The sequence below is a fragment of the Pseudophryne corroboree genome, chromosome 10, assembly GCF_028390025.1.
Source record: "Pseudophryne corroboree isolate aPseCor3 chromosome 10, aPseCor3.hap2, whole genome shotgun sequence".
Classification (NCBI taxonomy): domain Eukaryota; kingdom Metazoa; phylum Chordata; class Amphibia; order Anura; family Myobatrachidae; genus Pseudophryne; species Pseudophryne corroboree.
Window position 1 is genome coordinate 345,306,752 of NC_086453.1, and position 22,876 is coordinate 345,329,627.

The window sequence follows — 22,876 nt, forward strand, 5'->3', positions numbered from 1 at the left end:
TGACCCTGATACTTACAGTATATAACTTGTTCTGCCGCCTCCATTCCCCTCCTCACATCAAGTCACTGCTCCAGTCACATGCAGCCCTGTCCTCTCTAACACATCACCCATCTCCTTATATACTCTGTGCTGCTGGGTACCCTGCTCTTTCCACTATATAACTCTCAGCCTGTGACGTCCTGCTTCCTCCATTCCCCTCCTCACACCCTGACGCAGCCTCTGTCATACTCAGTTCCGTCCTCAGTAACACAGTCATACAAGTGAACAAGCCTCCCACACAATGACTTGGCTCATATCCTTAAATACTCTGTGTTGGCGGAGTCCTGCTGCTTTCACTGTATATCTCAGTCGGTATCCAGACTGTAGATCTACAGTGCTGGTACTGGAGAGAGTACCGAGCAATGATTAAAAAACAACATCAGTGTAAACATAAAATAACATGATGAGTAGCATAGATCTACATTTTTACATGTGTAAGCATAATTATTCCTATTTGGGTAGTTATGGGAGAATAGAGGGAAGAGATGAAACGAGGAGGAGGACTCTTTCCTTGGGAGCTTACATTCTAAGGGGAGGAGAAGTAGTGCTGGTACTGGAGAGATACGTAGGTAAAGTAGGAGAGAGGGAGGGAAAGGATCCGCAAATATCCCGTGGATTAGAGCAAATCTGTGAACTTCATAAATATTCTCTGCTGCTGTGGACTTTGTAATGACCTGATTGTCTACAGGCTATTCAGTCCCCACCCATTTCAGTATTTGGTACAACCCATTCTTACCTACTCTCCCGGAAGCTGCGGGAGGCTCCCGTTTTTTGGGGTAGCCCCCCGCACCCCCGGAAGAGTGGGCAGGTCTCCCGCATCCTGCTCGCATCTTAGTGATGCGAGCAGGATGGAGATTACCTCCCGCATTCGCGGGTCCGTCGGGTGGAGAAGGGGTTAAAATGACGCAAATTGCGTCATTTTAGCCCCGCCCCCTTCCCGCGGACCCGCGAATTGCGGCATTTCTCGATGCGGGGCGGGGCTTAGTGATGTCACAGTCCGGCCCCGCCCCCCGAAGACACCTGCTGCGTCTCCTCTACGGGCTTCTCCCAGAGAGGAGACTTACAATGTAGGTAAGTATGGTACAACCTTCCCAATACAAATACCACCCCCGCCGCATACCCCATCACTTGGTCTGAGCTGGTCCCGTGCTGTGTTGCCAGCGTCGCGGCGTCACTACGCATGAACCCGCGCCAGCCCGTCCCTGCTGCTGCCGCTGACTCCGAGGAGCTGGGCGGCACAGCACTGCCAGGCACACTGACTGGGAATATCAGACAGCAGCCGTCTGCAGCTTTACCAATGTGATGTCCCTACAGACAAAGTCAGTCCTTCCTGGGTCCTTGCAATCTCCTTCACCGTTGTGACAATCTGTGGGTCTGTGTCTATATATGTATGTTTGTGTCTGTGTAGTATATGTACATGTATGTGTGCTTATATATGTATGTTTGTATATGTGTATGTGTATGTATATGTGTGCGTGTGTATGTATATACTGTATATTTTTATATATATATATATATATATATATAGATATGGAACAGATGTCCGGCACTCACGCTTAGGAAGAAACAACGAGTCCTGGTGCCTAACCTCTCTGGATGAGCATGTAGTCGAACGTGTGGTGGCACTCAGAATAAAGACAACACGGGCAACGCTGATGCAGTCAACGTTTCAGGGATGGCTCCCTTTTATCAAGACACCACACGTTCGACTATATATATATATATATACACACATTTATATTGAGGGGAAGAGTTGAGGGGGTAGGGGGCCCCCAGAGATATCAGTGTATGGGGCCCCAAGATTTCTGTTGCCGGCCCTGCCTGGAGGAGCAGCAGATGCAGATAAAATGCAAAAAGTTGCTCTCACTCTGGTCAAACACAACTTGAAAAAAAAGGACACTATCATCTCTATGCATTACAGAGACGCTTTAAGAGAGGAGGGGGCCCGTGTCCAGGCTCTGATCGGGCCCCTTCCTCTCCAGCAGTGCAGAAGACTCCGGCATTGTGCCAGAGTCTACTGCACATGTACAGGTCTCCAGGAACATGGAGCCCATGCCGCGTTCCCGGGGACATCTCTATTGCACATGTGCGAATCACAGCAGCTCAGCACTGGGCTGACGGAGCGATGAATATAATTAAATGGGTGAGGACGTGCGATGCGAGGGTCTCCATTGGACCCAGGGGCCCATGTGCACCGTACACCTTGCACCAATTATAGACACGCCAGGTATCAGGACAAGTAAATAATTTTGACTAGCTGGAACATTTTTATTTTTTTATTTTAAACCAGCTGCAACATTAAAAATCATTGACAGGTGAAGTGAATAGCATTGATTATCTCATTACAGTGCCACCTGTGGATGGGATATATTAGGCAGCAAGTGAACACTCAGTTCTTGAAGTTGATGTATTGAAAGCAGGACAAATGGGCAAGTGTAAGAATCTGAGGAACTTTGGCAATGGCCAAATTGTGATGGTTTGCCGACTGGGTCAGAACATCTCCAAAACAGCAGGCATTGTGGGCCTTGCAGTGATTATGGTCACCTTGGAGACGAGGTGTCCCAGCCTAGTCGCGGTGTGGCTGCGGTACCAGGAGTGGGCGATGTCGACACGCTCCACAGAAATGGCAGAGGCGATAGGAAACCTCCCCTTCCCCGAGCGACGACAGGCCCCAATCGTACTGTGGTGCAGCATCAGCCACCGGTGAACGGGGAGGCGTCCTGCGAGTGCACTGCAACACGTTCGCAAATAGTGGGGCTGATGGTACCCCCAGGAAGGCATGGCATCCCCCCACTGCTGTGGCCAACTTAGCTTCCTGGAAGCCTGGGTCGGCCGCCCACCAAGAGTATAGGTGGACACGAACCTGCAGGAGATGCAGGAGGGGATGCCATGCTGGTACCCTTGTAAGGTTGTGATGAAGAGGCCACCGGTCAGCCCTCCCAGTGATCCTACTCACAAACACAAGATCCCTTGTGAACAAGATGGACGAGCTGTCCTTGCTTATAAGCGATGCGAAGTCGGGCATTGCTGGATCGTCTATCCTTTGCTTCACTCAGTGTCCCTATCGGGTTTTAGCCTCTTCAGGGCTGATAGCGACAAGGAGCTCTCTGGTAAAACCAGAGGTGGTGGAATCTGCTTCCACATAAATGAAAGGTGGTGCACCAACGTCACGATCCTAAGAAAATCATGCAGCCCAGTTCTGGTGACGCTTATCATCCACTGTAAACCGCTTTACTCCCCCCGGGAATTCACCTCAACAGTCCAGGTGGGAGTGTATATTCCCCCCCATGCAAGTGCAAACGAAGCCCTACGCCAACTGGTCGTCAGGATATCGGATTCAGAACTCAAATATCCGGTCTCACCGCTCATAGTACTGGGCAACTTCAACAGCACAAACCTGAGCCTGGAGCTATTGAAGTTCAGGCAGCAAGTCAAAGGGCGCACCCTGGACCACTGTTACACCACCATTAAGGATGCCTACCAGTCTATCCCCCATGCAGCCCTGGGCCTTTCCGACCACTGCCTAGTTCAGCTCCTCCCAACCTACACCCAGCTGCTAAGAAAGGCAAAACCTGTAGTTAGGTCCACAAAAAGCTGTACAAGCGTAGCTAAGCAGAAGCTCCAGGCCTGCTTTGACTGCACAGACTGGAGGGTCTTTGAATCCTCATCTTCTGACCTGGACGAACTTACCAACATAGTGACATCCTACATCAGTTTCTGTGAAGACATGTGCGTGCCAATCAAGACATTCCGCTCCTTCAACAACAACAAGCCGTGGTTCAGCGCTCAACTCGGGAAGCTCCGTCGGGCCAAGGAGGAGGCCCATCGCAGCGGAGAGAGGGCTCTGTGCAAACTGACTAGAAACTCCCTGACCCACAAGATTAGGCTGGCAAAAAAGCAATTCTCCAACAAGCTGACAAACAACCTTTCAGCCAACCACCCCGCGTCAGTCTGGAGAGGCATGCAAGTCATGACTAGCTACAAGAAACCCCCAACACCCATCATCATGCACCAAATACTGGCAGACAAGCTGAGCAACTTTTACTGCAGGTTCGAGGAAGCAGCACCCGGCCTCAGTCCCACCCCTGGCCAAAGCATAGCTGCCCCCTCCCAGGCTCTGCAGGTGGATATAGGAGCGGCGGAAGACATGTTCAACAAGGTCAAACCCAGGAAAGTAACAGGCCCAGACGGCGTATTGCCATCTGCCCTGAAGTCCTGCGCTGCTCAGCTTGCACCCATCTTTACCAGGATCTTTAACACCTCGCTGGAGACATGCAAGGTTCCCTCCTGCTTTAAACACTCATCAATTGTCCCGGTTCCCAAGATCACAACCGCTAAAGATCTGAATGACTACAGGCCAATTGTGCTAACATCAGTGGCCATGAAAGTGTTCGAGCGGCTAGTGTTGAACCACCTGAGAGAAGTAACGAACGCCCACCTAGACCCCCTGCAGTTCACCTACTGCGCAAAAGAGGAGCGTCGAGGACGCAGTCAACTTCGGGCTTCACTACATCCTACAGCACCTAGCTCATCCAGGCACCTACGCTAGGGTCCTTTTTGTCAGATTCAGCTCAGCTTTCAACACATTTGTCCCGTGTATCCTGCAACCAAAACTTCTCTCCCTAGGGGTTCCAGCACCAACATGCTCCTGAATCACGGACTTCCTGACAGCGAGGGAACAAGTGGTGATAGCAGGAAAGTTCTCGTCAGACGTGCGCTTGATCAGCACGGGGGCCCCCCAGAGATGTGTTCTCTCCCCTCTGCTCTTCTCTCTATACACCAATGACTGTACCGGTAAAAATCATAAAATTCGCAGATGACACCACCATCATTGGTCTAATCAAGAAAGGAGATGAGTCAGCATACAGACGCGAGGTGGACCAGCTAACTCTGTGGTGTGATAAGAACAACCTTAACCCAAACCCTATCAAAACGGTCGAGATGGTAGTGGACTGCAGAAAGAAACCTACTGTCATGCCCTCACTAGTGATTGCTGACAGCGTGGTGCCGCTGGTTGACTCCTTCAAATTCCTTGGGTCTAAAATCTCCTGCGACCTCAAATGGGGGCCAAACATAGGCTCCATCGTCAAGAAGGCACAACAGAGAATGTTCTTTCTGAGGCAACTCAGGAAATACAACATCCTGCAGAAGCTGCGGCTCACTTTCTACACAGCCATTGTGGAGTCTGTCCTATGCTCATCAATCACAGTATGGTATGGAGCTGCCAAAAACTGCGACAGACAGCGGCTACAGAGGGTGGTGAGGTCGGCAGAAAAGGTCATCGGGGCTGATCTCCGCTCTGTCCACGACATATACATGTCCAGAGTCAAGAAGCGGGCTGGGAAAATCGTGGCAGATAAGCTACACCCTGGCCGCGTCCTGTTTGAAACTCTCCCATCAGGCAGGCGTTATAGGTCCATTCCCGCCAAGTCAACCAGAACCTCTAAAAGCTTCTTCCCACTAGCTGTTCATCTACTAAGTAATGTCTAAAACGCCTGAAGCTATGAACTGAGATACTATCTTGCACAGTGTTCCCGTAGTAATGTACAATATGCTATGTATGTATGTCTACACGTTATGTACCGTACCATGTTAAATAACCCCCGCTCCATGTTATTATCTGGCGATGAACTGTAACCACAAATAATTCCTAGTATATGCAAGTATACCTGGCCAATAAAGCTGATTCTGATTCTCTAAAGCTCATTGATGCGTGTGGGGAGAAAAGGCTAGCCCATCTGGTTCTATCCTACAGAAGAGCTACTGTAGCACAAATTGCTGAAAACGTTAATGCTGGCTATGCTAGAAAGGTATCAGAACACACAGTGCATCGCAGCTTGCTGCCTATGGGGCTGCGTAGCTACAGACCATTCCGTGTGCCAATGCTGAGCCCTGTCCACCACTGAAAGTGCCTACAGTGGCACGGGAGCATCAGAACTGGACCACAGCGCAATGGAAGCTGGTGGCCTAGTCAGTAGAAGGCAACTCGGCAGAGGCAGTGTGATGCTCTGGGCAATGTTCTGCTGGAAAACCTTTGGTCCTGGCATTTATGTGGATGTTACTTTGACACGTACCACCTACCTAACATTGTTGCAGACCAAGTACACCCCCTTCATGGCAACAGTATTCCTTGATGGCAGTGGCCTCTTTAAGCAGGATAATGCAATCTACCACACTGCAACAATTGTTCAGGAATGGTTTGAGGAACATGACAAAAGAGCTCAAGGTGTTGATTTGACCTCGAAATTTCCCAGATCTCAATCTGATCGAGTATCCGTGGGATGTGCTGGAAAAGCAAGTAAGACCCATGGAGGTCCCACCTCGCAACTTACAGGACTGAAAGGATCTGCTGCCATCATCAGAGGTCTTGTGGAGTCCATGCCTCATCCGGTCAGAGCTGTTTTGGTGGCAAGTGGGCGACTTACATAATGGCCCTCATTCTGAGTTGATCGCTCGCTAGCTCCCTGAAAACGGTCAGTTGACACCCACAAATGCCCTCTTCCTGTCAATCTTCTTGCGATCGGCTGTGCAAATGGTTCTTCGTTAAATCCATCGCCCAGCAACGATTCGCTTTGTACCCATACGACGCGCCTGTGCCTTGCGGTGCATACGCAAGCGCAGTAGTAACCTGTTCATTGCGCTGCGAAAAACGGCAGCGATCGATCAACTTGGAATGACCCCCAATATTGGGCAGGTGTTTTTAATGTTAAGACTGATTGATGTATCCTAACCATACAGGGAATCACTTTCTCATGCAAGGTGAGGTGAGCACTGCACATGCAGCTTATAGACATTTGTTCCTGGTTGTTTATTGATGGACAGTTTCTTGCAAGGAGCACTCAGGACTGTGATTGTTTCTTCTTTCCTGCTGCCATTTCTACATTTACAGTAGTTTGAGATTATGAGATACATCGTTATTTTTACTATCTAATAAGAATAATATCCTTGGACACAACCAGGGCAGTTGAGAGCCGGGCTGGGCCCAGGTACTTTTCAAGGGGTGTGGCCTAATCACAGGAGGTGTGGTCATGTACACTTAGAAAAAAATACTGGGAAAAATTGTATTTTAAGCACTTCCATGGCCACACTGCAGCCCAGTACACAGCAGAGTGTGCTATGCTGAGGAGAAGAGCTGCTGCTGCTGCTGCTGCCAGGTAAGGGGGAGGGGGCCTGGGCCCCTACTGGACCCTCACTGGGCCCCTCCATCAGACCTGGGACCAGGTAATTTGTACCCTCCCCCCCTCTTTCTGCACCACTGGACACAACCAGTGGCGCCGAGATGGAGGGAGAGAGGGCGAGTACGCTTTACCCGGGCCTGGACCTTTTGGATGGGTCTGGCAAGGGCTCAGGTCAGGCTACTCCCCCCCCCCCCCCCCACACACACACACACACACACCTGTTGCAGAGGATGTGTGTGCGAGGGAGAGAGGCAGAAGTCAGTCCTCTCTCCCCTTGCGTTATGTGCAGGAGAAGCGATCTCACCTGCCCGCTGCTTCCTCCTCCCCCTCCTTTGCTGCTGCCGCCCACCACGCCACTCTGGCACCGCCCTCCCATGCGGCATGCACAGACTCTCCCCCTCCCCCCAATTACCAGGTCCCGATGAGGCTGTCAACACCCCTGAACACAACCAGCAGAGTGAGAATGCCATAGATCTTTTTATTACCGTACCATGCCCATGCCACATCGATAACATCCCCATGCCACACACATAACACACTCATGCCAGTCCAATAACACGCTCATGCCACTCCCATATGTTCATGCCACTCCCATATAACGCTCATGCCACTCCAATAACATGCTCATGCCACTCCCATAACATGCCCATGCCTCTCTTCTAACATGCACATGCCCATCCCATCACACCCCTTAGCCACTCCCATAACATCCCCAGGCCACTCCCATAGCATGCCCATTCCCTTCCCATAACACCCCCAGGCCACTCCCATAACACGCTCATGACATTACGACAGTTGTAATGGTGCCCATACACTTGTGCGATGCCCATCGACGCGACATCGCGGGTCATCGCACCAGCAGTTCAGGTGCGATGAAATCGCACCTGAACTGCCAAAGTGATTACCATGCGATCATGCGATAGATCGCATGGTAATCACGTGATGGGCACGTCACCGCCAAGTGGGAGCGGCCTCTGTCCGCTCCCGGCGGGTGCCCATCGCACATCGCAGTGCGATATATAGCATGTGTTTTTAAAAACACATGTGATCGCACTGCGATTCGATAAATATTAAGTGCAGCATATACTATCTTGAGACGTGAGATTCGACCAGCGTGCCCGTGCATCGCATCGAAAGGTACCTAAAATGTGCATACAATCCTTCGATTTCTTTCACAGATGCGGTCGAAATCGAAGGTTAGCACCGATTATCTCACAAGTGTATGGGCACCATAAGAGTGGCCGTAGATATACAAAGACTACCAATCCTATGTTAATTTTCGTCAGTGTTTCTGGGGTTGGCCAACCCCAGTTTCATTGTTTATTTTACTATAAAAATGTATTTATATATTATTAAATAAATATTATTATCAATATAAACTACCAATTAGTACAATAGCTGTTAGAAAGACAAATGCAATTGTTCATCTTAAAAATGTATGTTTTCATAGTCATTAATCTAGTTTTTATTCAGATTTGACATTGACAGCCTAATCTCATTTGATTGGGAGTATTTTTCCATCTGTAGCCACTGCCTCACTAATTATGGTATGTGCTATAAATTTAAATTGCTATATTTGCTATGGCCCTCATTCCGAGTTGATCGGTCGCAAGGCGAATTTAGCAGAGTTACACACGCTAAGCCTACGCCTACTGGGAGTGTATCTTAGCATCCTAAAATTGCGACCGATGTATTCGCATTATTGCGATCAAAAACTACTTAGCAGTTTTAGAGTAGCTCCACACTTACTCTGCCTGTGCGATCAGTTCAGTGCTTGTCGTTCCTGGATTGACGTCAGAAACACACCCAGCGTTCGCTCAGACACTCCCCCGTTTCTCCGGCCACTCCTGCGTTTTTTCCGGAAACGGTAGCGTTTTCATCCACACGCCCCTAAAACGCCGTGTTTCCGCCCAGTAACACCCATTTCCTGTCAATCACACTACGATCGCCGGAGCGAAGAAAATGCCGTGAGTAAAAATCCTATCTTCATAGCAAAGTTACTTGGCGCAGTCGCAGTGCGACTATTGCGCATGCGCACTAAGCGAAATTTCACTGCGATGCGATAAAAAATAACGAGCGATCAACTCGGAATGAGGGCCTATATCTCATGTTTGTTACTGGACGTTAATTGATTTGTGATGTGTCATGTATAGTTCTTCTACACCCCTGTGAAGGCAACCATTGTCTACCCTACAATCTGCCGACAATGAGACGGCTGCTAACATTTGAAACCGTCCACAGGCCGCAATCATTTGCTCTCTCGGTTCCGTTGTCGTACAACTTACAAGAACAGTCATTGGGAAGTGCAGATTCTCAGTCTTGTGTCTTTTTATGCTTACTACAAATTGTGATAGCAAAATGAGTGGGACGTCTAAGAGAGAAAGAAAAAAGCGTCTGCAAAAAAGAAAATGTGCGCCGAACAAATATGAAGTAAACGTAATTCTTGGTAAACAGAAATTACAACAGTTGGCGAGTTCAAATAAAGCGATCATCGCTTCATCCTCATTTTTAATTAATTTATCCCCATTCGCTTTCGTGTAGATCAGGCATGTCCAAACTGCGTCCCTCCAGCTATTGAGAAACTACACATCCCAGCATGCCCTGACACAGCTTTAGCATTCACTGACAGCAAAACTGTGTTAGGGCATGCTGGGATATGTAGTTTCACAACAGCTGGAGGGCCGCAGTTTGGCCATGCTTGTTGTAGATGTTCAGGTTTGGAGGGGCGGCGGACACAGTCTTTGCCCATCCAACAGAAATCATGGGGGGGGCAACTGCCCCCCACCTCCGCACGGTTCCTTCGCCCCTAAGTAGGATAGACATCTATGAAATTAAATACGAGCCGTGATCAGGCGCAAATCTTCAAAGACACTTTACTAAAAATCTTAATTGTTTCTTCGACCAGGTGACTTCTGTAATGGTTGATTTCACAACCCAGCCTTGGGCATAATACATATAAAGATACTAAATATACATAAGTAATAAGTAGTGCACAGTGTTCTCTCCTGGCAGATACAGATGGAGCTCAGTGCAGTTGCACATGAGGCTTCTCCAACGCCCTAGCAGCAGCCTCTGGGAACTATTCCTTATGGGGTGATTAAAGCAGTCGCTACCCCCTTCCTAATACACAGAATACACTGATCTGTCACCAGCATTACATGTGTCATCATGTGTCATAACTACATATCTGCAATGGGGTGCAAGGCACTGGGGGGGCATGCAGCGCTATGTTATACCACAACATATAATTCACAATAGACCTCTGTGTGTTACACATTGCATCCTACAACATACACACAATTTTGTTATATTGTATAGCCAAGAATCAGTTTCTAAGTGAATGTGATGTCTGATCACTGTGACATCAGAATATGACAAGGACTTATATACACGCACTGCTGTCTCTTTCAGTAGGAGAGTGTAGTTTGTATCATTGTGTTTGGTTCTCTGTGTATACTAGATGTGCTGACATTCACACCTGCTCCTATATCTCCAGAGCTGCCACTTGCAGACCTCTCACAGATACTGAAACCCTCAATTAACATTTCCCTGTGTGTGTCCAAGTTACTTACCAAATGACCACCCACGGTAATTATATCTGCCCATCCGACAGACTGACAGTGCATCGGCAACAAATATAATCATGGCTTGTATACAGACAGGACCTGTGGATCTCACAGGATGTGACTATTTCCTGACCCAGCATAAAAGCAAATTAGCCCATCAAAATTATTTGGGAAACGGTGAATGTTGCCTTTGCTTAAACTCTATAAAGTCTAAGGGGTATATTTTCTAGAAACAAAAAAACAAAACCGATCTAAAATCAGCAAACCTCGACAGGGTGTTCCAGGGTCAAATTTCCATATTTACTAAAAATCGGGGGGGGGGGGGGGGGGGGGGGGGTTTGTTTTGTTTTATGATGATTTTTAAAATGATGTCGATGTTTGTCGATATGTTTTGTTTTATAGTCTGTCAGTCAGTTCCATTCAAAAATCCACTGTAGATAGAAATGTATTTTATTTATTACCAATTATTTACATAGCGCACACATATTCCGCAGCGCTTTACAGAGACACAAAAATCTATCAAAATATTAACCAAGAATCATCTACTACTTCCAGCTGATTATCTACTGGACAAAACATACCACATGCAAGAAGCTGCTGTGGTTCCTTTAATTCTAGTTTGTGAATATTTATGATGGTGGGTTGCCTGCGATGGTTTGCATACATCTCCGATGGTGGGGTGCCTGTGATAGTTTATGTACATCTACGTTGGTGGGGAGCCTGTGCAGTGTGCCCTGAGACATTTGATTCATTGACGGACACTATGGCAAAAAAAAAAACTCAGCAGCCCTGAAAAGTACAGAGACACCCACCTGAGCCCTTGCAAAGGCCCAGCAACTGCATACACATTCAGAGCACACACGCAGATCCTTCGATAATTGGGGCTAATTCCAAGTTGATCGCAGCAGGATTTTTGTTAGCAATTGGGCAAAACCATGTGCAGTGCAGGGGAGGCAGATATAACATGTGCAGAGAGAGTTAGATTTGGGTGTGGTGTGTTCAATCTGCAATCTAATTTGCAGTGTAAAAATAAAGCAGCCAGTATTTACCCTGCACAGAAACAATATAACCCACCCAAATCTAACTCTCTCTGCACATGTTATATCTGCCTCCCCTGCAGTGCACATGGTTTTGCCCAGTTGCTATCAAAAATCCTGCTGCGATCAACTTGGAATTACCCCCATTGTCAGCACAAGTAAATCACAGCCAAGCAGCATCGCAGCCTGAACACAGACAACAAAACATGGCCGTGACAGGCCTGCGTTCAATGCCCACAGATGTACCAGTCAATTACTCTGCGTGAAGGTAAGTGCTGCAAGCGGCATTGCAATTAGACTTTGGCGTATGAGCAGCACAAAATGTACCAATAATTACTCAATTTCAAAAATATTGGCATAGCATCCATCGTCCCTACTTTCATAGGCATTATACTGAATGTTTATGCAATTAGAATGTGTTTTAGACGTGAAAAACGCCTATTATTTATTAGTCTATTTTTTGGTTGATTTTTGATCGATTTTACAAATCTACTGCTAGCAAATCTCCAATTTGCCTTAAAGACTCCTATTTAAAACATCAATGTTTTACCAGTGTTCAGTTTTTTGCACGCTTTTATCTTTAGTAAATCCCTGATTTACAAAATCGACCAATAATCGACCCAATATCTGTGGAAACCACAAAATCGGCCTGCTCTATGCCCACATTCACTAACTAGACTCCACAAATAAACTGCCCTATAAGGCACAATGCATGAACATCAGACTATTGGGATGCAGTCAATTGACCACTGGATGCCAGACTATTGTATCTCTGTTATTTACCTGCTGATATAGAGGCTGTCAGTGCATTAAACAGAGGGAAGTCATTACTATACAGTTCACTATGCCCCCGGTATATACAGTAACAATGACAGTTGCCAAGCAGGTGAGGCTCAGATTGTAAAATTGATTTTAATCTCATGCATAATTCCTTACATAAGGAATGGGATAAGTTTATACTTCCAAAAAATCACTTAAATATAAATGCTTTAATGAGGTACCATTGCAGTAATGTGATATGGCATATTAAAGTCATGTCTGTTTTAGCTTGGAAGGATTTAAATCAACAGTTATTTGCCATAATTTGGGCAGCACGGTTGGCGCACTAGTTTGCGTTGCTGCATCAATGCACTGAGGTCATGGGTTCAGTCCCACCACGCTTCATATGTGTAGTGTTTGTATGTTCTCCCCATGATTATTTGTGTTTCCTCTTGACTTCTGACATCAAAAGGAACCTTAGTGTATATGCATGGGTGTACATGTGGTAAGGAATATAGAGTGTAAGCTCTGCTGGGGTAGTGGCTGATATGACTGATACACTCTCTGTAATGTGTGGGTGTACAGGTGGTAGAAAATAGAGTGTAAGCATCACTGGAGGGGGGGGGGAGAGAGAGAGAGAGAGAGAGAGAGAGAGAGAAAGCACCACTGGGGCAGGGGCAGATGTGAATGGATGAAAATGTCTCTGTAAAGCGCTGCAGTACACAGTATGTACAGTATGCCCGTTATGAATACATTTTAGGACTAGGGACACTATTCTATTGGTGTCTGTAGGGAATATTTCATTTTATTTATGGGGCAGACAAATTTCTTTGGTGGATCTGCTCATCGTGGATTTATATTCAGAGGAACAACATATTCACTGTGAACAATAATTAACCCCCATGTATAATACAGTATAACCTGTGATTACCTGCTGAAAAAGTGAGATCATGTAAAATAATGGCTTTCCTCTGTGATTGATGTAACAGTACAATGTATTGTATAGAGTTATCACTGCACCGTATTGTCACTGGAGGGAGCGCAGTAAGTGGTGCGTGCAAGCCTCAGGCAGCCGAGATACACGAATATATAATTACCAACACCTCACACTACAATAACACACACATCACACGCAGCATATACTTGCACCTTTCTGGTTAAATAAACTGTGTTCAGGGGAAAGCAGTTTAGATGAACCATATACTTATATTTATTTATGTATTAGCAGTCACTTACAGTTTAATCAGCCACATTAGTACGTGCCTCATTTGAAGCTTACAGTCTATATTCCCGACCACACCCTAAGGTTACTTTCATTAGATGCCAATTACTCTGCTGACTGGGGGATGGAGAACATACAAACTCCACACAGATGGAACTCTGCCTGGAATTTAACCCATGACCACAGGCTGTGGAACAGCAATGCCTACCAATACACCACCAGAACTGTGATAATAACAGATATCTCTATGAGTATTCCATTGTCAACTAACAGTATACTAGAATAGAAATGTGTGTGTGTGTGTGTGTGTGTGTGTGTGTGTGTGTGTGTGTGTGTACACACACACACGCAGACAAGCAGGCAGATAGATAGATAGATAGATAGATAGATAGATAGATAGATAGATAGATAGATAGATCGAACGAACGATAGATAGTATTGAGGGATCTGTAATATAAACCTCCTGTAAACCCCAGATATTTGGTAACACATCACATCGAGAAGCAGCTAACACTGTGCATTGCTTATACATATATACAGTATGAAAGGTATAATATATTACATTTCCTAGCTGGATTTTAGATGACTATTCACCAGCTTAGTGTATGTAATAGATGGCATGAGTTCCCCTGCGTCAGTGAGTGTATTTCTGTTCTGAATAATGCTAATTATACATATGCAGAGATTCCAGGAACCTGTTCAATATTCAGCCGAATGCACATGGTTAAAAGATTTGGCTTCATATTCAGTTGATAACCATGCAGTGATTACGTCGTGGAGATAAACGTGATGAAAATGATTTCTCTTTCAGGGACATCCTGCTTATCGTCATCTAGGGATGTCTTGGAAATAGGATGAATGCTTGGCTGTCGGAATCTGTATTTGACCAAATGCTAAAATGTGAATTAGCTGAATCAATATTCAGAAAGAACTGCTCGCGTTAATCGTGTTGCTCTAACCATAATTAAGTCTACTCTACAGATAAGTTATTTGAAGATGGACATTACAGGCAATTTATTTATTTATTTATTTATTTATTTATTTATTTATTATTAATTAATTCTATATCTATTGGCTACATTGGCAGAGCCACACATTTCATCCGCATTCCGCATAGATAGGGAACATAGGACACATTGATAGAAGTGTTTAAATGTATCTCAGAAATGACATATCCTGTAGAACAGAGTAGAATAGAATAGCTGGAAGATATATCCAAGCTGTATCGGCGCATCTGTCATCAGACGTGTTCTCCAATTCTCCTTTATTAGTATACTAATTACCAATTGTAGATATATTTTTTTCTTTCCAATAAATAAATGCAACAATTTGCAGAGGCCTCAATAGCTTCCATCCTTTCCTCTCCGCTTCCTCATCAGTATATTATTTTATAAATGTAACAATTACGTTTTTTTGTTGCAAAATTTATTTTACAGGACTCTTTCATTGAGCTGAAAGACTGCTACTTAGCCTTAAATAAGAAGAATCTTCCTTTGAATATTGTTCCAAAGGAAATATTTATAGAACAGTATCTACTGTTATCTACAGTATCTACTATTAATCAAAATATGTCACAAATAATCTTTAGATAGTACGTAGAATGGTCAGCTTGCGATCGATTTATTATAATTGGTCGATACTAACGATACAGGATATAAGATCATGTATCGATACCGAACACAGCGATACAGGCGGTTTTCTGGAACGATATTAAACATCAGACTCGGAGGATAGTATCCCTGAGAGATCTTTTCGATGTGACCTTTCATGTCAGCAGTGATTGTAAATAAGAAGAATCTTCCTTTGAATATAGTTCCAAAGGAAATATTTATAGAACAGTATCTACTGTTATCTACAGTATCTACTATTAATCAAAATATGTCACAAATAATCTTTAGATAGTACGTAGAATGGTCAGCTTGCGATCGATTTATTAAAATTGGTCGATACTAACGATACAGGATATAAGATCATGTATCCATATCGAACACAGCGATACAGGCGGTTTTCTGGAACGATATTAAACATCAGACTCGGATAGTATCCCTGAGAGATCTTTTCGATGTGACCTTTCATGTCAGCAGTGATTGTAAATAAGAAGAATCTTCCTTTGAATATTGTTCCAAAGGAAATATTTATAGAACAGTATCTACTGTTATCTACAGTATCTACTATTAATCAAAATATGTCACAAATAATCTTTAGATAGTACGTAGAATGGTCAGCTTGCGATCGATTTATTAAAATTGGTCGATACTAACGATACAGGATATAAGATCATGTATCGATACCGAACACAGCGATACAGGCAGTTTTCTGGAACGATATTAAACATCAGACTAGGAGGATAGTATCCCTGAGAGATCTTTTCGATGTGACCTTTCATGTCAGCAGTGATTGTAAAGTCTCCTCAACTGTGATCGCATCATAGGACAAAACTCTTGTGCATGCATATGTCGCAGCTATTTATACATACAGACCTGTATTATATCTGGGCTACGTTCCTTCTGCCCGTACAGCTATTTGTTTTACTCTGCCCCTAGGGAGAGTGCACAGTGCTGAGATTACTGTTATGTACAGTACATATATCTGGACTGTACACATGAAGAGCAGGTGAAATTTTACGTCGCTTTGTTTTTGGAATATGGATTATGGACGTGAGTCTAGTCTGACTTCTCCCTAAAGTGGGTGAGTGCCTTGTGGTCGGGAATTAGACTGCAGTGGCTCCCAAACGTTCTAGAACCCTGGAATCCTAAAGAATCAGCACTGTTACCATGGTGCTAAAAGTAAATTGTGCTTACCTTTCATCCTTAGGGTAGGTGGACAGGGTTTGGCCACATATTGTATGATTGGCAAGGTACTAGCTCTGGTTTTGTCTATCACACTGACCATAAATAATTTGAGTTGGTCCTGGGCTTAAACCCCAGGGCACCCCTGTCATTGCTCAGCGGCTTCCAGATTGGGAACCATTGGTCTATATGATATACAGTATTCATCTGGGCTGATGACTATATAATACATAACTTTTCTAATTTATATATTATACAGTAACCAGCATGGGTGATGTCAATATAATACTTCTATAAAGTAACCAGCATCAGTGATAGCCATGTAATACAGTACTTATATACAGTAACCAACATGGCTAATATCTATATAATATAGTACTTATATTCAATAGCCATAATGGCTGATATCTGTATAATACATATACTTATATACAGTAAACAGCATGGGTGATGTCTATATATTACATATATATTTATTAACCAGTATGACTGATGTCTATATAATACTTATATACAGTATTCAACGTGGCTGGTGTCTATATGGGACTTATATACCGTATCCAGCATGATAAATGTGCTTGTATACAGTGTATTCAGCATAGTTGATGCTGTTATAGTTACATCAGTATCTAGTATTATGATAATGGTTTAAACTACAGGTTATGCGATTTACAGCACATGCAGTATGGAGAATCTTTTTTTATATACTTTATATAGTGTCCAACATAGCTGATATCCATGAGATAATTCGATACAGTATCTATATAACACTTATATACACAGTTATATACCACGGCTGATTCCTGGATTATCTGCATCTATTACATATACAGGCCTGATGACTCCTTCACTTTAAAACGGGGATTGGTATAAATCCAATGTATTACACACAGCCCAGATAACCCCGTCTTTAATTATTTATTACATTCCCTCATTTTATTACATTCCCTCATTTTACGACCTCATCTCCCTAGTCCGGAAAGAGAAAGAAGCTGTCCCTCCTTTTTATTGGGCAGGTGGATATGAAGATCTGCTGAGCAGGCGATAAGTGGACGTGTTAGTAAATTTGTACTCTATAATGATAAAGAGGAGATCCCGCTTTTTCCACGTAATACATAAAGGAGACGGATATGTTATACTGAGACTCTCCTAACTTTGTCACACCTGTGACATATACACACATACTGATTGCCCCCCCCCACCCCCCCCTCCCCCCACCCAGCCATCATCACTGCTAGTGCTATTAATAAACATAATGAATCAAACATTAACAATATCACATATCCTAATGCTATCAATAATATCACAAATCCTAACACTAGCAATAATAGCACAAATCCTTATACTAGCGATAATATCACAAATACTAATTCTAGCAAGAATATCACAAATCCTAATACTAGCAATAATAGCACAAATACTACTACTAAAATTATCATCAATACGGATACAAATTGTGCCATTAATAATATACTACCAGTATAAAAAATGGCAATAATAATTCTACAATTACTACCATTAATACTAATAATAATTATAATACAAATATTTCTACCAATAATACTAATAATAATAATACATAGAAAATTACTGTTAACAATAATACTACTAATAAAATATTCCTCCAACTAGCACTACTATTAATAATACAAATTCTAAGAATAACAATACCAACTTAATTGATAAAAATGATTCTATTACTGATAATACAACTGCTACTAATACTATGCAAATATTACTACAAATACTAACAATAACATTTTTAATGATAAAAGTACAATTGCTATTACTACTACTAATACTACTACTACTAATACTACTTCTATAATAATAATAATAATAATAATTATTATTATTATTATTATTATTATTATTATACTACACTAATAAAAGTGAAAATTATTAATAATTATGATAAAAATTCTACTACTACTAAAATAATACAAATACTATTTTACCAACAGTATTAGAATAAATCCTTCAATTACTACTACTACTACTACTACTAATAATAATAATAATAATAATAATAATAATAATAATAATAATATAAGAACATTTTAATACTAATATACTAATACTAATGTACTAATAATAAATTTACTACTACGACAATGACTATGGGATTATTATTATTATTATTATTATTATTATTATTATTATTAATAATAATAATAATAATAATAATAATAATAACAACAGAATTGTTATTGCTATGTTAGGAGAAATAAGTTGTTATATATACCTGGCAGTGACCTCATACCCAGTTAAGCAAAAATCTTTTTATATATTTCATATATTTTAACTGGTATTATATATTAGTGTGTATACTGTTCTTATCCCATTTTTTAAAGAGATTTGTTGTTCAAATTTTATATGTCAATAAATTGTATTTTATTATTCTTAGATTTATTCATTTACATTGTGAGTTTCCATCACTTTAAGGTCGCTTTATCCCCCACCCCCCTTGTGTTATATATATATATATATATATATATATATATATATTTAGATATATATATATATATATAGATATAGATATATATATATAGTAACGATGATCCCTTTTTGTATTATTATTATTATTATTATTATTATTATTATTATTATTGTTATTAGTAGTAGTAGAATCATTGTTGTTGTTATTATTATTAATAATCATAATAATGTTATTAATCAGCTGTAATTATTATCATTCATCATAGTAGTAAAATTTACATACTTCAAGCTACATTGCCTGCTATAAACCTGTTGTCTTTCTCTTCTTTTCTATGATATTATGCCCTGCATTTATTTATATGGTATTTTGTATTTGCATGACTCATGCTTTAGGAGATAATAGTGTACTTCTCTACTAGTCAGCGCATGACTGTTATATGTCAATAGTGGGGGTGAAAATAAACTAAAGCTGAAAAGCAGTTGTTTAACCCAGTTTCCCTGATTTGGCCATTACAGTCCATGTTTTAAGGATATCCATGCTTGAGTACAGATGACTTAATTAGTATCTCAGTCATTTTGATGGACTGGAGTTAGGGAAACTCTGGTTTATTCAATGATCATGTGCCCAATTTAAGATATGTAATGTCCACTAATAATCCTATCTCATATATAAATATAATACTGTATGAATAATTCAGTAAATGGGATAGGACATAATATATACTGTAATATGCAATATAATAATGTATAACATATTATAATATAGTCCAAGGGTTCTCAAACTGTGTGTTGTGGGACTCTGGGGTGCCTCAGGACACTTGCAGGGGGGCCTTGGATTGGTGGTCCAGGACCAATTCTAATTATTTATGGTTAACGTAATTGGCAAAACCAGTGCTGGTGACCACCAATCATAAAATATGTGGACACACAGAAGCGAATCATGTCCCTCACCACATAGCTGAACCTAGGGATTACATATAAACACAATTTACTTAATTACATTTTTATTTCCTAAATTTCTCACTAATAAACTTTTGGGCTTGAGGCGCCATGAAAAAAACTCTGATACTCTAGGGCGCCCCGATTCCAAAAAGTTTGGGAACCACTGAAGTAGTCACTACAGTATATTATATGTACTCTAGATATCAACAAGGACTTCAGTGACAATTTAAAAGCACAATACACTTCCTTGCCATAGCTGCAAAAAATGTACAGTAAGGAATTCATTACTTCTTATAATACCCACGTTTTCCCAATGATCACAGAAGTCATAACATCAGCACATGCTATTTATACAGCTATTATATTCAGGGATTTATAAATATGTCAGCATCACTTGTAAATAACTGCGGTCAGGACCATAACATGATGGTAAAGTATAGATCATTCAGTACACCACAGCTTTTCACCTCCAATCCTCAATACCCACAGGTCATGTTTTTTTGCAAATCTGTCTGTCGAAACAGGTGGGAGAATTACTGACCCAGCAAATTAGAATAGTGTAAATCTCCTGCGCAAGATTAAGGAAATCCAGAAAACATAACCTCTTGAGGTACTAGGAGATGGGAGTTAAAAAATATCTGCTTTAAATGTCTGTTATTAATGTAGATTCCCTGTAAATTCTTGATGAGAAATACAGAGAGGCGAACCTTACTTTTATTTGCCACCATATGCAGCAGATACATATAATGAGTTATGAGATATATAGATAGATAGATAGATAGATAGATAGATAGATAGATAGATAGATAGATATTGTAACTGCCATCTATCTATCTATCTATCTATCTATCTATTTATCTATCGATCTAAAACATATATACATAGAATTGAAGGATAGATAAGAGATAGTAATGAGTGATCTGTAATGTTGGTAACACATCACAGCTAACACTATACATTGCTTATACATACATACATACATACATACATACATACATGCATGCATATACATACATATATATATATATATATACATACATACATACATACATACATACATACATACATATATACATACATTACATACATATATACATACATATATACATACATTACATACATACATATATATACATACATACATACATACATACATACATACAGTTGTAGGTAATGGAGAGCTGGCTCTTACCGGAGCAGGAGTGCAGGGCTTTGGGTCTCACCAGCAGGGACGGGCACACTGTGTACAGGGAAAGCTTCTCAAAATAATCGCAAGTCTCCTTGGATAGAATCTCATCGATCATAAAGGATTTGTAGCGCCTCCTGGCAGCCTTCAGCTGACCGGGGGAGGAGAGCCTGAGCTCCGCTTGGCAGTGCATGGCTTGCCGGATTAATCAGTCCTGGCAGGAGTATTGGTGCTGGGCCGTGTCCGGGAGTGTGAGTGTGAGTGTGGGGCTGGGTGTGAGCTGCAGGGTCTCTCCTCTACTGACAGCTCCTCTGCTTTATAAACATCATTTCAATCCCTTTTTAGGACACTCCAGCTGTCAATCAGACTGCTCTCTGCTCCCAGGCTCACCCTCCTCTGCATTGTGCCTCTGTAGGAGGGAACACACTGCTAGTGCTGGCTAATTACAGCTCCGGATTCCGGCTTCCACTTCTGTCACTGCCTCTGTGTCTATGTGTATGTGCCTCCAACACCCTCCCTCTCTCTCTCTCTCTCTCTCTCTCTCTCTCTCTCTCTCTCTCTCTCTCTCTCTCTCTCTCTCTCCTCTCTCTCTCTCTCTCTCTCTCTCTCTGTTTCACTTTTTCTCTCCCTTTTTCCATCTCTTTCTTTTTCACTCTCTCTACCTCTCCCCTCTTCTCTCCCCTCTCCCTTTCTCTCTTCCACCGTCTGATCCCATCTTTCTCTCTTCTTCTGTTTCCCTGATAGTCTCCCACTACTATATCACTCCTTTTCTCTCTATTCCCCATCTCCCTCTATCTCCCACCCCATTTTCTTCCTCTCCAACTCTCTCTTCCCCTGCCTAACTTTTTCCCTTCCCTCCTTTACCCCCCTCTCTCTCTCGCTATTTCTAACCCCCTCTCCCCCCTCCCTAGCTCTCTCCCTTTTTCCATTTCACTCCCTCTTCTCGCTCTCTCACTCCCTCCCTCCCTAACCCTCTCTTCTCTCTCTCTCTCTCTCTCTCTCTCTCTCTCTCTCCACTGTCCCATCTATCTCCCGCCCCATCCCCCTCTCTATTTGCCCCTCTCTTTCTCTCCCTTTGTTCCCCTGACAGTCTCCCCCTCCTATCTGCCCCCTTTCTCTTCTCTGCTCTTTTCTTTATCTCCCAGTCCCCTTACCTCTTCCTATCTCCACCCATTCCCTGCAACTCTCTCTTCCCCTGCCTAACTTTCTCTCTCTCTCTCCCTGTCTCTCTCTCTCTCTCTCTCTCTCTCTCTCTCTCTCTCTCCACTCCTTCTTTAACCCCTTTTCTCTCTCTGTCTCGCTCTCATTCTCTCTCTCCCCTCTCTTTCACTCTTTTCCTCACTCTTCTCTCTCTCTCTCTTTCTTTCTCACTCTCTTCCTCTCTCCACTCTCTAACTCCCTCTTATCTCACTCTCTCCCTCTCTCTCTTCTGCCGTCTGGTCCCATCTCTCTTCTTCTGTTCCCCTGATAGTCTCCCACTACTATATCACTCCTTTTCTCTCTATTCCCCATCTCCCTCTATCTCCCACCCCATTCTCTTCCTCTCCAACTCTCTCTTCCCCTGCCTAACTTTTTCTCTTCCCTCCTTTACCCCTCTCTCTCTCTCTCACACACACACACACACACACACGCACACACACACGCACACACGCACACACACGCACACACACACACACACACACACGCACACACACGCACACACGCACACACACATTTCTA

The 22,876-nt window shown here is 42.8% G+C and overlaps 1 protein-coding gene across 1 annotated transcript in view; it reads right to left on the reverse strand.

Moving 5' to 3' along the window:
- BARX2 (BARX homeobox 2) overlaps positions 1–21,672 on the reverse strand; it is a 72,743-nt gene extending 51,071 nt beyond the window's left edge. Inside the window, exon 1 of the mRNA XM_063943648.1 lies at positions 21,164–21,672. Coding sequence (XP_063799718.1) covers positions 21,164–21,350 — 187 coding nt within the window. The 5' untranslated portion in view covers positions 21,351–21,672. The remainder of the gene's footprint in view (positions 1–21,163) is intronic.
- Between the last annotated feature and the right edge of the window lie 1,204 nt (positions 21,673–22,876).